The sequence below is a fragment of the Rasamsonia byssochlamydoides genome, assembly GCF_041956645.1.
Source record: "Rasamsonia byssochlamydoides strain NRRL 3658 unplaced genomic scaffold VTN77scaffold_54, whole genome shotgun sequence".
NCBI classification, from domain to species: Eukaryota; Fungi; Ascomycota; class Eurotiomycetes; order Eurotiales; family Trichocomaceae; genus Rasamsonia; species Rasamsonia byssochlamydoides.
Genome location: NW_027192437.1, coordinates 190,405 through 204,024, shown reverse-complemented (window position 1 = coordinate 204,024; position 13,620 = coordinate 190,405). Strand labels below are relative to the sequence as shown.

The 13,620-nt window shown below is 53.5% G+C and overlaps 4 protein-coding genes across 4 annotated transcripts; 2 read left to right on the top strand and 2 right to left on the bottom strand.

The window, feature by feature from the left end:
- Nucleotides 1–2,759: 2,759 nt before the first annotated feature.
- On the top strand, nt 2,760–5,318 carry VTN77DRAFT_6945 (uncharacterized protein; the record flags this gene model as incomplete). Its single annotated transcript, XM_069423279.1, has 3 exons — nt 2,760–3,889; nt 3,946–4,620; nt 4,697–5,318. The coding sequence occupies 3 exons, from the start codon at nt 2,760–2,762 to the stop codon at nt 5,316–5,318; spliced, it is 2,427 nt and encodes an 808-aa protein (XP_069275834.1).
- Nucleotides 5,319–6,033: 715 nt separating this feature from the next.
- VTN77DRAFT_6944 (uncharacterized protein) lies at nt 6,034–9,570 on the top strand (the record flags this gene model as incomplete). The annotated part of the gene is made up of 1 exon (XM_069423278.1): nt 6,034–9,570. The coding sequence occupies one exon, from the start codon at nt 6,034–6,036 to the stop codon at nt 9,568–9,570; it is 3,537 nt and encodes a 1,178-aa protein (XP_069275833.1).
- An 895-nt stretch (nt 9,571–10,465) lies between these two features.
- Nucleotides 10,466–11,023, bottom strand: VTN77DRAFT_6943 (uncharacterized protein; the record flags this gene model as incomplete). Its single annotated transcript, XM_069423277.1, has 1 exon — nt 10,466–11,023. The coding sequence occupies one exon, from the start codon at nt 11,021–11,023 to the stop codon at nt 10,466–10,468; it is 558 nt and encodes a 185-aa protein (XP_069275832.1).
- A 177-nt stretch (nt 11,024–11,200) lies between these two features.
- On the bottom strand, nt 11,201–11,995 carry VTN77DRAFT_6942 (uncharacterized protein; the record flags this gene model as incomplete). Its single annotated transcript, XM_069423276.1, has 1 exon — nt 11,201–11,995. The coding sequence occupies one exon, from the start codon at nt 11,993–11,995 to the stop codon at nt 11,201–11,203; it is 795 nt and encodes a 264-aa protein (XP_069275831.1).
- Nucleotides 11,996–13,620: the final 1,625 nt, after the last annotated feature.

Genomic DNA, 13,620 nt, shown 5'->3' with positions numbered 1-13,620 from the left:
GGGGGGGGCCAAAGTTGTGTGTAAAATTCTCTGTCTAAATTACCTAACGAAGGGTAAGAAGTCTCTATATATAGGCGAGGCAGAGCCAAAATGAGTGAATACAGGATGCAAGCGAGTGACAAGCGAACAAGAGGAAGGCGACATGTAGGTGAAACAACAGTGGTCTTGGCATGCAGTGAATTAGTGGAAGTTGACCACTGATCGTCAGGAATTGCCGAATTAGGAAATTGTATGGCAAATCCCGTCGTTGCAGGTTAACAAGATTACCTTCATTTACCTTCCTACCCAGCTTTTTTTTTTTTTCACTATTCTCGCCAGTATCCCCATTACCCCAGCCACACTGATTACTCCCTCTATTCAGCAAGCGAGTTGGTTGTCCAGTCTCAGTGATCTAGTAGAGCCTCCTCTTATTTTCAGCCCTATCCTCAGCTGCGGCGTAGATATTGATAGGCTCCACTTGGGTGATTGAATCCCAGCATGCTCTCCATCTACGGCACTGATGGTGTGTTCCCTGTCCTTAGGAGTTCTAGTTCTAGTTCTAGTCAAAATCCAGTCATCTTATCATCTTATCGTTTCTGTCCATAATACCATAGTCGAACATTGAGCAATACATAAAATTGCCCGGCGACTTTTGATCGACCAATTGATTCTGTCCATGGCAGAGAGGATCGTTGTCAATCTATCCTCTAGTATCTATGTGTGTAGACCATATCATCTTATTCTGAATGTCTAGGGGAGCAATGTCCACAGGCATATTAGCTCAGAGAACAGGGAAGATCAAATAAACAAATGAACCACCTCTTGACTAAATGGGACCCAATAAAAAGGAAAAAAAAATCATGGTGATTCTTCTGTCCACTCCATGACTGATTTACTTAGAGCCAATCCATTAGGTTGAATCTCTCCCCTCCACTTGGTTACATGGAGCTGGGGTCACTGGACCTGGTTGTATGGCTGTACACATTATAGGCCATGAAAGAAAGCTTTGAGACAAAGGGAACGTGGAATGAAACAACCTGAATAGATGCTTTGTTCCTCCAGTCCAGCCAGGCCTGTCAGTTCCTCTCACCTGACCTGTCTTACATATGACTAATCAAGTCATCCAAGTCATGTGGAATGCATTCTCGCCGGCCAGCACATCCTCCAGGTCAGATCTTGGAAACCTGGTTTTGGGTGCGTGAGAGGGTATCCCAACAGCTTCACTTTCTCACTTGAAAGAAACAGTGAATGCCTACCTAACCTAGTTCACCAGCTCATCTTAGGTATCTGCTGGGTTGCTACAAAACATCACAGCTGGCAAAAAGAACAAGTAACTGGAAGGCCATGGAGTCATATTACTGTGTTGAATCAAGTGACTCATCAGCCATGATGTTCTGTTCTGTAAACAGGCTAATAGCTGGATGATGGTCATGGTCATGATGATGGTGATGACCTGACCTCCTAGAAGAGTAGTGAAGCTTTTGAGATACCACATTCCCTACCTAAACTCAGTTGTCCAACATCTGGTCAGATGGAGGGTCTGGCCGGCAAGAATGCATTTCACCTGACTTGGATGACTTGCTTAATCATATGGCTGACAGGTCAGGTGAGAGAAAAGTTGATGCCTGAGGCTGAGATAAATTTATGCCTGAGTCAGGATTTGGTGACCTGGTGACCTGGTGACCTGGTTCTGATGGGTATTCACCATCTGCCTTCCTGAGAAGGAGGTGAAGCTTTTGAGATGCTATCTCACACATCCAAAATCACTTTTCCAAGATCTGACCAGAAGGAGGTGCTGGCCGGCGAGAATGCATTCCACATGACTTGGATGACTTGATTAGTCATATGGGAGACAGGTCATGTGAGAGAACATTCGATGCCTGAGGCTATGATAAATTCATCCCTGAGCACGTGGCCAGGGCTTTGCGGGGTTTGCCCCAGGATTGTTGTGGCAGTTGAGGTTATGCAATCGCCATTCTCAAGGAAGTACTATCTAGGAACCATAATTTATGACGAAAGAGAATGGGTGGAACTTTTTTATTGAAATTAAAATGTTTAAGCATTTTGGCTCTACGTCCCTGAGCTATGAAAATGTCCCATGTCAAAGACCTCGCTCCGAATGGACTGACTGTACGAGCAGACCAGCTCAGTCTAGCCAGGAAGAGATTGACAACCATCTATCCTTCCTAGTAAGGTTCGTCAATCTTGGCTGGTTGGTTAATGCTACCGTTCAAATCGCCACTACTGTGATGACCCGAGTGCAGTTCGCTGTCAAGTGACTACCTACCTAGGGCTCAGGGCTCGGGGCAAGGGTTACAGCTCACCACGTTACCCAACCTTAGATTAGTCCATCTGCATCAATGCATATAGCCAGAGCTCTTCATGTTCATTTCTTTGATAAGGTCTGGTCGAGTCGGAAACGGTGCCAGTCGCACAGCTTATGAAGTCATCTGCGGAGATCCTGCGCTAGCGTACCCCGACAACCTGCTTAGTCCCTTGCAGGAGCTTCTGTCCTCCTCCATTCGCTACCGGGATAGGCTAACTGCCTGCGCGCCGTTCAATCAGGAAATTCTGCGGTCAATCCTTACCTTAACCCGTCCCTCGTTCATGCCGCGGTGTCTTTGCCGATGTTACCCTGGTATCACGCTGGATAAGATAAAGATCCTCACCATGGCAGTGGCACCAGTCCGGATAACCGTCTCTGGAGGTGGCTCTGTCTTCTCCAGCGAGGAATCTGCAATCCCGCTTTGCCACGCATCTGCTGGCTGGTAGCATGCATCATGTCTCCATTGCGAAGGAGAATCGCGAGCGCAAGCTTTGGAGTGAAATGCACGTTGTTTATCCTCGCTGGGACCAGCATCGGGCTGGCTACTGCAGCAGCCAATTTTGACCCTCTCAGCTACGTCGATCCCCTAATCGGATCGAACAATGGAGGCAACGTCTTTGTCGGCGCCAGTCTGCCTTATGGCATGGCCAAAGCAGTGGCAGACGTCAACGGCGAGAACACAGGAGGCTTCGCGACAGACGGCAGCCAGGTGACGGGCTTCTCGAGCATGCACGACTCGGGCACGGGGGGCAATCCTTCCCTGGGCAATTTTCCTCTCTTCCCCCAGTACTGTCCCGACGACGTTATCGACAATTGCAACTTCCCCATCGCCGAGCGTGCCGTCAACTATGTCAACGGTTCCGTCGTGGCTACGCCGGGCTATTTCGCCGTGTCGCTGGAGAGCGGCATCCATGCCGAGATGACCACTACCCAGCACGCGGCACTGTACAGGTTCACTTTTCCTGCGGCAACCGCAAACAACGGCTCTACGCTGAAACCTCTGGTGTTGTTGGACCTGACAGACCTCTGGCAAAGCCGCCAGAACGCCTCGATCGGGATCGATCCCAGCACCGGGAGAATCCGCGCCAACGGGACTTTCCTGCCCAGCTTCGGCGCGGGATACTACCAGTCCTACGTCTGCGTGGACTTCGCCGGCGCGGCGGTCTACGACAACGGGGTCTGGGTGAACAACCGTGCCGGGACAGAGCCGAAAGAGCTGTTTGTGACGCGCGGGTTCAACAATTTCTACCTCCAGGCGGGCGGGTTTGTGCGATTTGAGCAGCCTGAGAATGGTGTCTTATATGCGCGCGTCGGCGTCAGCCTGGTCAGCACCGAAAAGGCGTGCCAGAATGCAGAGACGGAAATCCCACAGCCAACCAGCGACTTTGACCGCATCCACCAAGCTGCCGAAAGTGCCTGGAGACAGCAACTCAGCCCGGTGTCGGTGCAGCCTGGCGGCGCGAGCGAGGACTTGCAGAAGATGTTCTGGAGCGCTATCTACCGCACGATGCTCTCGCCACAGGACTACACGGGTGAAAACCCTCTCTGGCAGAGCAGCGAGCCGTATTTTGACTCGTTCTACTGGTAAGACGTTCAGCAGCAATTAAGAGATGTATATGCCTAGGGCTAATATTCTGCAGCATCTGGGACTCCTTCCGAGCGACTCACCCGCTGCTGACCATCCTCGACCCCAGCACCCAGTCGAAGATGGTGCGCAGCTTGCTCGACACGTACAAACATGAAGGATGGCTGCCGGACTGCCGGATGAGTCTGTGCAAGGGCTGGACCCAAGGAGGATCCAACGCCGACGTGGTGCTAGCAGACGCGTTTGTGAAGAACCTGACAGGGATCGACTGGGAGCTGGCATACCAGGCGATGGTCAACGACGCCGAGAACGAGCCTCTTGAATGGTCGTACCAAGGCCGCGGTGGCCTGATGAGCTGGAAGCGGCTCAACTATATCCCCTACCTGGACTACGACTACCTCGGCTTTGGGACGAACTCGCGCTCCATCTCCCGCACACTGGAGTACTCGTACAACGACTTCTGTCTGGCGACGGTGGCCAAGGGGCTCGGCAAGGCCGGCTACACGACATATCTGTCGCGGGCGAACAACTGGCAGAACCTGTTCAAGGCCGACCAGACATCGGCCATCAACGGGACTGACACGGGATTCGTAGGCTTCTTCCAGCCAAAATTCCTGAACGGCACCTGGGGGTACCAGGATCCGATCGCCTGCAGCCCGCTGGCCGGGTTTTGCTCGCTCACCACGAACCCGTCTGAGACGTTTGAGTCGAGTGTGTGGGAGTATCAATTGTAGGCAGTCACCCAGGAGTACTCTACTAGTATGCACTCATGGTCATAATTGCTTGCTAACTTTCTACACGTCTAGTTTCGCCCCTCACGACATGTCAACCCTAATCCACCTCCTCGGCGGACCAGACTCCTTCGTCTCGCGCCTAAATTTCTTCCACACGTCCGGACTAGCAGACATCGGCAACGAGCCAGTCTTCCTAACAGTCTACGAATACCACTACGCCGGACGCCCCGGCCTGTCCACAGCGCGCGTGCACAGCTACATCCCATCATCCTTCAACGCGTCCAACGCAGGACTACCAGGAAACGACGACTCCGGAGCCATGGGCGCATTCACAGCTTTCTCAATGATAGGCCTCTTCCCCAACGCAGGACAGAACGTGTACCTAATTACGACACCCTTCTTCGAGTGCGTGAGCATCACACACGCCGAAACAAACCGGACGGCGACGATCCGCGTCCTCAATTTCGACCCTACCTATAAGAATGTGTATATTGTGAATGCCACCCTGAATGGGGAGCCGTATACGAAGAGCTGGATTGGTCATGAGTTTTTCACCCAGGGTATGACGTTGGAGTTGACTGTAGGTCCTAGTGAGGAGAGTACCTGGGGCAAGGCGCCGGGGGATCTTCCTCCGAGTTTGTCGTGGATGCCAACATCTACAGTAAATGATGTAACGTCTGAACAGGGATTGTAGCTTGCAAGTTGAATTAAGATATTTATCGATGTACGTACATAAAGCACATACTCGGTACGGTCAGTGCATTTTTGTCGTTAACAGTAACAATTCAAAGAAGAATGGATGATTATCAATTAAAAGGAAGTCAAAATTGGATAAACAATGGCAATCATATCGATAAATAGCACGATTACCGAATCAAACTCGAATAATTCAATGAGTCAAAAGAGGTGAAAGATGACTCTTGATGACTAATTCGGTAACTAACCGCCACCCGATCGGAAGCTGGTTGGGCCAACCAATCACCGCGCAGCGAAACCACGAGAACCGCAAAAAAATATATCTCCGCCACCCGCCGATCTGGATAGAGATACCTGCGCCAGTTAATAATTTTGATCATTTCTCCCTCTCACTCTCGATGGATTGAGTGAATTCATCCACTGCTCCCCCGCCCCTTGGCTGGGTCTTTGTCCTTTCTTTACTTTACTTTCTCTTCTTGCATTGCGGGCGTCGAGTCTTGCCTGGATAGATAAAGAGTTTCTCTTTGTTATTGCTCTCTTGGCGAGAGCTCGGAGAATTAGGTACCTGGGTAGCTGTCATTGCCTGGGGCTCCTAGTCTCCAACACTTCGCCAGTTTAATACGGCAAGCATCTCGCTTTCTACATCCCACCTACACGATACCCCGCCATTATCACACACCCACCCACAGTTGCATCCAACAGAGACCGCCACCATGAACGCGGTCGAGACGCGACCCGAACCCCAACCGAGGATGGCTCGCCACGAGGGGAGAGGGAGAGGACGAGGACGAGGACGGGGTCATAGTCGCGGTCGAGGTCGAGGATCAAGCAATGCATCTCGATCCACAACGCAGAATCCTCAGCATGACCACCACGAGCAACCCTCTGAGCAAACGCAGACGCCATCGACGTTACAGGATACGCCGCAACAACCACCCCGATCAGATAACCAACGTGAGAGCACTCCATCAAGCAGGAACTCAAGAGGGAATGGGAGAGGGCACAGAGGTCATCGACGAGGAGGGGCAGAAGGGAGCCGGGCGTCAGAGACACAGACTACGACTCGGAATGCTGCACGTATCGGAGGAAGGCAGTTCGGGGGGCAGTTAACAAGGGAAGAAAATCATGCTGGTGAAGACATAGACGGTGTTGGCACCGGCGATCGCGGCAACGGGCTACGAGCAGATGCGCTAGAGTTCGTCCCTGGGCAACACCCTCAAGCTGAGGACAGCCGGAATCCATCCCAGGCAGCCACTGCTTCGAAGACCAACGTCAAACCTCGTGCTACGCGCCCTCCGAAAGTAACGACCAAGTCGGATGCCGAGGATATCGCCACCCGCATACATGAAGACATCACTAACGGCCTCTACGAATGCCCCATCTGCACAAACGAGCTCGGGCGCAAGTCCCGCGTGTGGTCGTGCCGACTTTGCTGGACCGTCTTCCATCTCAGCTGCATCAAGAAGTGGTCGAAGAACGAGGGATCGGTCTTCCAGGACCAGCAACAGCGCCAGGAGGAAGATTGCTCCAAGCCGCGGCAATGGCGCTGTCCCGGTTGCAATTTGCCGCAGGATGTTCGTCCAACGACGTATTCCTGCTGGTGTGAGAAGGAAATCGATCCGCGGCCCCTACCGGGCCTGCCTCCCCATTCCTGTGGACAGACCTGCTCCCGCGCCCGCAAGGGATGTCCGCATCCCTGCGACTCGACCTGCCATGCCGGACCCTGTCCGCCTTGCACGGCCATGGGTCCCACCCAGGATTGCTTCTGCGGGAAGAACTCGTCGACGAAACGCTGCGTCGACACGGACTATGTCAACGGATGGAGCTGTGGGGAGATCTGCGGAGACCTGCTTCCTTGTGGCAAGCACACTTGTCCACGGCCATGCCATGAAGGACTTTGCGGCGCTTGCGAGGAGAAGGTCGAGGCAAAATGCTACTGTGGGAGAGTGGAGACTCAGATCCTGTGCAGTGCGACAGAGGACGAGATCATGAGCCAGCGGCTGCCTGTCGACTCTTCAGACGGACAGGGTGAACCAGAAACGTGGATAGGTTCTTTCAATTGCGGAGAAATCTGCAACCGTCCGTTCGATTGCGGCGTCCATTTCTGTCAGAAGACGTGCCATCCTCAGGATGCCGGTCCTCCTCATTGCCCCCGATCGCCGGACGTGGTGCTCCGTTGTCCATGCGGGAAGACGCCATTATCCAAGATCGAGGGCTTCTCCCCGAGGACCTCTTGTGAAGACCCCATTCCCAATTGTTCGGAGCCATGTGGCAAGACGCTACCATGTGGGCATCCATGCCCCATGGTCTGCCACACGGGCGCCTGTCGGCCATGTCTACTGACGGTTTCGATCAAGTGCCGCTGTGGTCGCAGCGAGTTCAATACGGTCTGCCATCAAGGAAAGGAAGAGCCACCTCAATGCTTCCGCGTATGCAAAGCCACGATGAACTGTGGCCGACACTCCTGCAGCGAGCGGTGTTGTCCTGGCGAGCGCAAGGCCATTGAACGCCAGGCGACCAAGCGAAAGCTGAGGTCGCTCAACGCGGCGTCGAGTCGCCCGTCAGATGACGACGTCGAGGCGGAGCACATCTGCACACGAGTCTGCGGCCGGATGCTCAAGTGTGGTAGGCATACATGCCCGGAACTTTGCCACAAGGGGACATGCGGAACGTGCCGGGAGGCGATCTTTGAGGAGATCTCCTGTCACTGCGGACGATCGGTTCTGTATCCGCCTCTCCCGTGTGGCACGAAACCACCGCCGTGTCGGTTCGAGTGTGAACGGCCCAAGGCCTGCGGTCATCCACAGACTCCCCACAACTGCCATCCGGACGACGAGAGTTGTCCCAAGTGCCCCTTCTTGACGGAGAAGAGATGTCTCTGCGGGAAGAAGTGGCTCAAGAACCAGCCGTGCTGGCTGTCCGACGTGAGATGCGGACTGGTCTGCGGCGAGCCGCTGAAGTGTGGCTCTCACACGTGTCAGAAGAACTGCCATCGGCCGGGAGACTGCGAGGATGCAGTTGCGCCTTGCCAGCAGCCTTGCGGCAAGACCAAGAAGCTCTGTGGCCATCCGTGCACGGAGCCCTGCCATGCGCCGTATCCATGCCCTGAGAAGACGCCTTGTGCGACCATGGTCACGGTGACATGTGACTGTGGGCGGCTCCGGCAGGAGAAACGCTGCAATGCGGCGCGGGCGGTGACTTCCAAGGGCCAGATCCAGCAGTCAGAGACGCTCCCATCGTTGGCGCCACTGAAGTGTGACGACGAGTGTGCGCGTCTGGAACGCAATCGATCGCTGGCCTCGGCGTTGAAGATCGACATCGATCCGTCGACCACGGCGCAGCGTGCGGGTCCGCACAACATCAGCGCGACCAACCTGCCCTATTCCGCCGAGACACTGGACATGTACGTTCAGCTCTCTTCTTCCGCGCCCCTTTCGACGTTACAAGAGTACGAATCGACGCTGCACAATCTCGCGACCAGCTCCACGCAACGTTCCGTCCGGTTTCAACCCGCGCGTGCGCCTCTCCGGGCATTCGTCCACTCGCTCGCTGCAGACTGGGGATTCGCATCGGAGAGCTTCGATCCGGAGCCGCATCGCCATGTGTTTGTGTTGAAGCCTACGCAGTGGTCACCGCCGATGTTCGGTCTGGGGTCTGGATCGTCGATCGGCATCGGTGGGATGACCGTTGGCGAGTGTGTCCGGTTCCGCGAGCGCGAGCGATTCAAAGAGCGGGAAGCGCAGCGTGCGGCTGCCGCGGAGGCGAAGGCCCAGCGCGAGGCAGCCAAGCTGGCATCCTCTGCTGCTGGTGGTGCTGGTGCTGGTGTAGATGGATGGGCGCAGGTGGCATCGCGTAGGAAAAGCCGGCCAGACATGAATGGCAGCACCAGCGCTGCTGCTAATGCTCCTCTTTTCGTGACAAGCGCCGGCGGCACAGTGACGTATTCCGCCCTCGCCATGGACCCTACTCCTCCTGTCAGCAACAATGGGAAGAAAAAGGACCTGCTTGTGCTGCGGTCGGGCGTCAGCGCTGCCAAGAAGAATGTATCTCCCGCGGAGATGGAGGATGTCGCTGATAGTTGGGAGGAAGAGGTCGAGAAGGAGGAGCAGGAAGAGGAGCGGCGGCGCAGTCAGGAGATGGAGCGGCAGGAGGACGATGCACAGCATCCAGAGGATGTTGAAATCAAGGAGAGTCAGGAGGAGGCGGGACATGAACCGGAACAAAATCCAGAGCTCGAGCCTGACTCATGAATAAAAAAAAAAAGACAAGTGTTACTATCTTCTGATGAATGAATGTGTCATGACATACATATCCATTCATATTAATACCACTCACACTACCTACTGCATGCTCCTAGACTCTCGCCCCTCCTACCTTAACTTAGACGCATTTATGCATCTGGTTCAGTCACGTCTGTCTGTCTGATTGATTCATGAATAAATCATACATAGCCTGGCGTTGGTGGTTTCGACTGGACTTGTACATACATACGCGCATAGATAGATACGTGCATATATAGATATGTACATACAAGCATAGATACGTGGAATGGAAGATATGGAATAGATCATGGATTGATTATATTGTACTGTGCAGATGATATACTATGGTTTTGGTTTGGGGATGGATTGCATGTGCAGACCATATGGTACAGACAGTGCAGTACTGTATACTGTACACATCTCATCCTATTGAAGTATAAAAATACCTAATAGTTCTTTTCTGTCGGGTACGGTGGAATGAAATAATACTGTAATGTACTGTACATAAATACTGTACCTTATGGACTGGTTACATATCAAATCATCTTCGACGACAGATTCTCGAGAACTGCATTTACGTACCTCTAGCCTAGACCCTACTACAAACAAATAACTTCATACTTTTTCCACCACCGAATCAGACAACAAAGAAATCTCCATTCTCGAATGAACGCCAACCAACATCTATAGATGAAGTAAATATATACAACAGAAAGGAAATCCGGGACTTTATTTATTCTCGTCCCACGAAAAACCTAAGGACTTGCCATAGTCAAGTCGCAGCCACAGTAGGAGGCAGTCATCAAATCAAGACATCAATCAACTGAAGGAGTGGGTATAAAAAAAAGAGAGAGAGAGAAACTGTGAAGAAGGAAAGTCGCGTTTAAGCTTTTGCATCCACCCTCGGACGGAACTCAACATACGGCCCGTGCTTGGCGCAGGTGATGTGGTCGTACAGCTGGAACTCATCCACGCGGTGCCGCCCATACTCGGCATTCTCCTTCCCCTCGCCGACCTCGCCCAGCTCGCCCACGGCAAGACGGAAGTCGAACGAGTACAGGATGTGCGCCAGCACGAGGGTCAGCTCGATATACGCCAGGCTCTTGCCGATGCAGGACCGGGGGCCGATGGAGAAAGGGTTGAAGGCGGCGTGGGCGAGGGCCGGGTTCATGTTCTCGTTGTTGACTCCCAGCTTGTGCGCCTCCTCGCTCAGCCAGCGCTCGGGGATGAACAAGAACGGCTGCGGGAAGTACGCCGCGTTGTGGTGGATGCTGTAGATGCAAGTCCCGACGTCGATGCCCGCGGGGATGAACTGCTTGTCGACGAAGGCGCCGCCTTCTTCGGCCTCGCGCCAGGGCGCCGTCGCCGCTGACGGCGACATGCGCATGCTTTCGTCAATACACGCCCGCAGGTACACGCACTGGCTCATCTTGGGGCCCATGCGGATCTCATCCGCCGAGCTGAACGTGTTGCGCACTTCGGCGGCGGCTCGTTCGTAGGCGCGCGCGTTGTGGCAGAGATAGAACAGGCAAGCGGCCAGCGCGGTGGAACTGGTGTCGGTTCCTAGGCACGTCAGAGGACGTTCTTTTGAATTGAAAATCACGTAAGTACTTGGAATCTACATACCAGCAACGATTAACGTCGCACTCTCACCGCCCAACTCCTTCATCTTCAGCGGCAGGCCGGTCTCCGGGTCCTTGGCGTTGGTCAAGAGGGCAAAGACACCCTTGCCGGACTTGCTAGCGGCCTTGATGCCCTCACGCAGCATCTCGTCGACAAACTGGACGAAGCGGTCACGCGCCTTGATGGAAGTCGGAAACAGGTACTTGTCCAGACGGAAGAGGGTCAATACGGGGGCCTGGCCGATGGTGCCGACACGGACATTGGACTCGGCAATGACCTCGGGCACGAATCGGTAGGTTGGGCTGCGCAGGGTGGACCACGGCACGCCGAAGATGATGTTGGCCATTACGTCGAAGGTGAAGTAGTCAGCTGGTCGAGTTAGTTTGGCTATGAGACAGAACAATCTATCGATAAGACACTTACACCACCGAGCCATGTTCCTGGCTGGCGCCCATTGCCCTTCAGCGACAGGCTGGCCGTCCTCAGTCATGCGGAGCTGGGTGCACAGCTGGTTGATCTGCTGGAGGACAACATCCTCGTGGCTCTTGAGGGCGGCATCGGAGAATCCCTGACTGATGACGCGGCGCTTCTTGCCGTGCTTCTTCTTGTCGATGGCCGTGAGGGTGTTGGGGGCGCGGTGGACCATGGCCAGGTATTTCTTGGATTTCTTGAAGTTCTTTCCGTGGGAGTAGATGTCTTTCAAGCCGGTGACGGTATTGACCAGAAGGCCGTTGGGAGAGTAGCGAACGTAGTCACCTGAGCAATTAGCCAGTCGTCCATATATCAACATATCGAATAATTACATACCATACTTCTCGTGGCAACGCCACATGTCAATGTGCATGTCGCCTTTCCACGCATGATAGGCGGCATACAGGTTGGTGAACTTGGCCAGGAAGGGACCGGGGTATTTTGCCAGAGGGTGGAAGGCGGCTCGGTAGACGAGAACGCCGACGATCTGGTCTAGTTAGTATACCTTGAAGACCAGACAGAGGATATCTACATACACCCAAGAATCCGAGTATGGACCCCAAGACAAGCACCCGCAGGGCGAGAAATAGCAAGACGTCTGGATTCAACAGATTCAACAACATTGCGGCGAGAGCCATTGTAAGAGGCCTTATTCGGTAGAAAATAGACAAAGAACGACAGTAGAATAGGATGACTGAGAGCTTAGCTCTTCTCTGGAATAGAAATCTCTTATATAGTTGAGAGAGAGGGTGAGACGAGATGGGAAGAGGAAGGAGGAAGCAGAGGCTTTTAGAGATAGAAAGAAGGTCAAGCAACAAAGGAAGAAACTAAGAAGAAAAGAAGCAGTCACTAAGACTGAGAGTCTTGCTTCAGGAGGTGTTTGATCTCATAGAAAAAAAGTCTGGAAACAGGGACATCCACCGCTTTTATTGATGGAATTCCTCCTGCTTTCACGCTCTGTTTTTGCCCCATCCTGCTGTCCCCCAGTCTGCTGGGACATGGCTGGACGGTTCTGTTTTTGGAAACGCAGCTGGCGTCGCCGCGTCGGACTGGGTCCCGGTGAGATTCTGGAATCATCAAAGAATGAATGTCCCGATAAGCTGAGCGTATGTAATGTACTCCGCACGTGGGACAGAGTCATAGTTAGCTAATTACAGGTTGCCTAGACAGGACTAGACTGAGATCCTAGTCCAGAGTCAGAATTAAAACAGCTCTCCGATTCGATGGTTGAGGGATACGCCCAGTGCTGGGACTGCTGTAGACAATTGTACGTTAAACAATTGTATGTCTCCGTATATACAGGACGTACTCTGTATAGATAGATGTAACCTAGAAGTCCGTATACACGCTAAACAAGCCACTAATCTACAGGCCCGGTATCCGCCGCCACTTGGTCCACCGAGCTGCTTGGTGTGCCGAGGAGGCACCTCAGTGGTTCAGTGCCTCTCACCGCCCGATGTTCTGGCAGTTTTATCCAAGGCGGTGTGACGGCCCAGCCAATCCCCTTGCTGGTGCATGCCAAGCCGATCAGATCCGCCGGGCATGCCCCTGTCAGTTCCGCGGGAGTGGATGCCTCGTGGCCTGTTCCCGTTCTGCTGGCGATCCCCCGATCTACCTTATTCTACTTTAATTGATGCCTGGCACCAACCTTAAACTCGATCGATACAAATCACGCAATCTGCATCTTTGGCCCCGACCGGCCGAAAAGCAGATGGGAAAGAGAGAATCCTGCGCCCCATCAAAGGTCGTATCGTATTGCCTCGCCTCCACTGCGAAGGATGATGGAATGAATGAGCTGTTTTAACGCCTTTTGTCCCCTTTGCCCCATTGTTTCGTTTTAGATTCGTTCTCGAACGGAGGAAGTACTCCGTACAGCTCTGACAGAACGAGGGCTCCCTTACATGACCGTGCAAGGGATCCCACACCAGCATCCACAGCATTTGC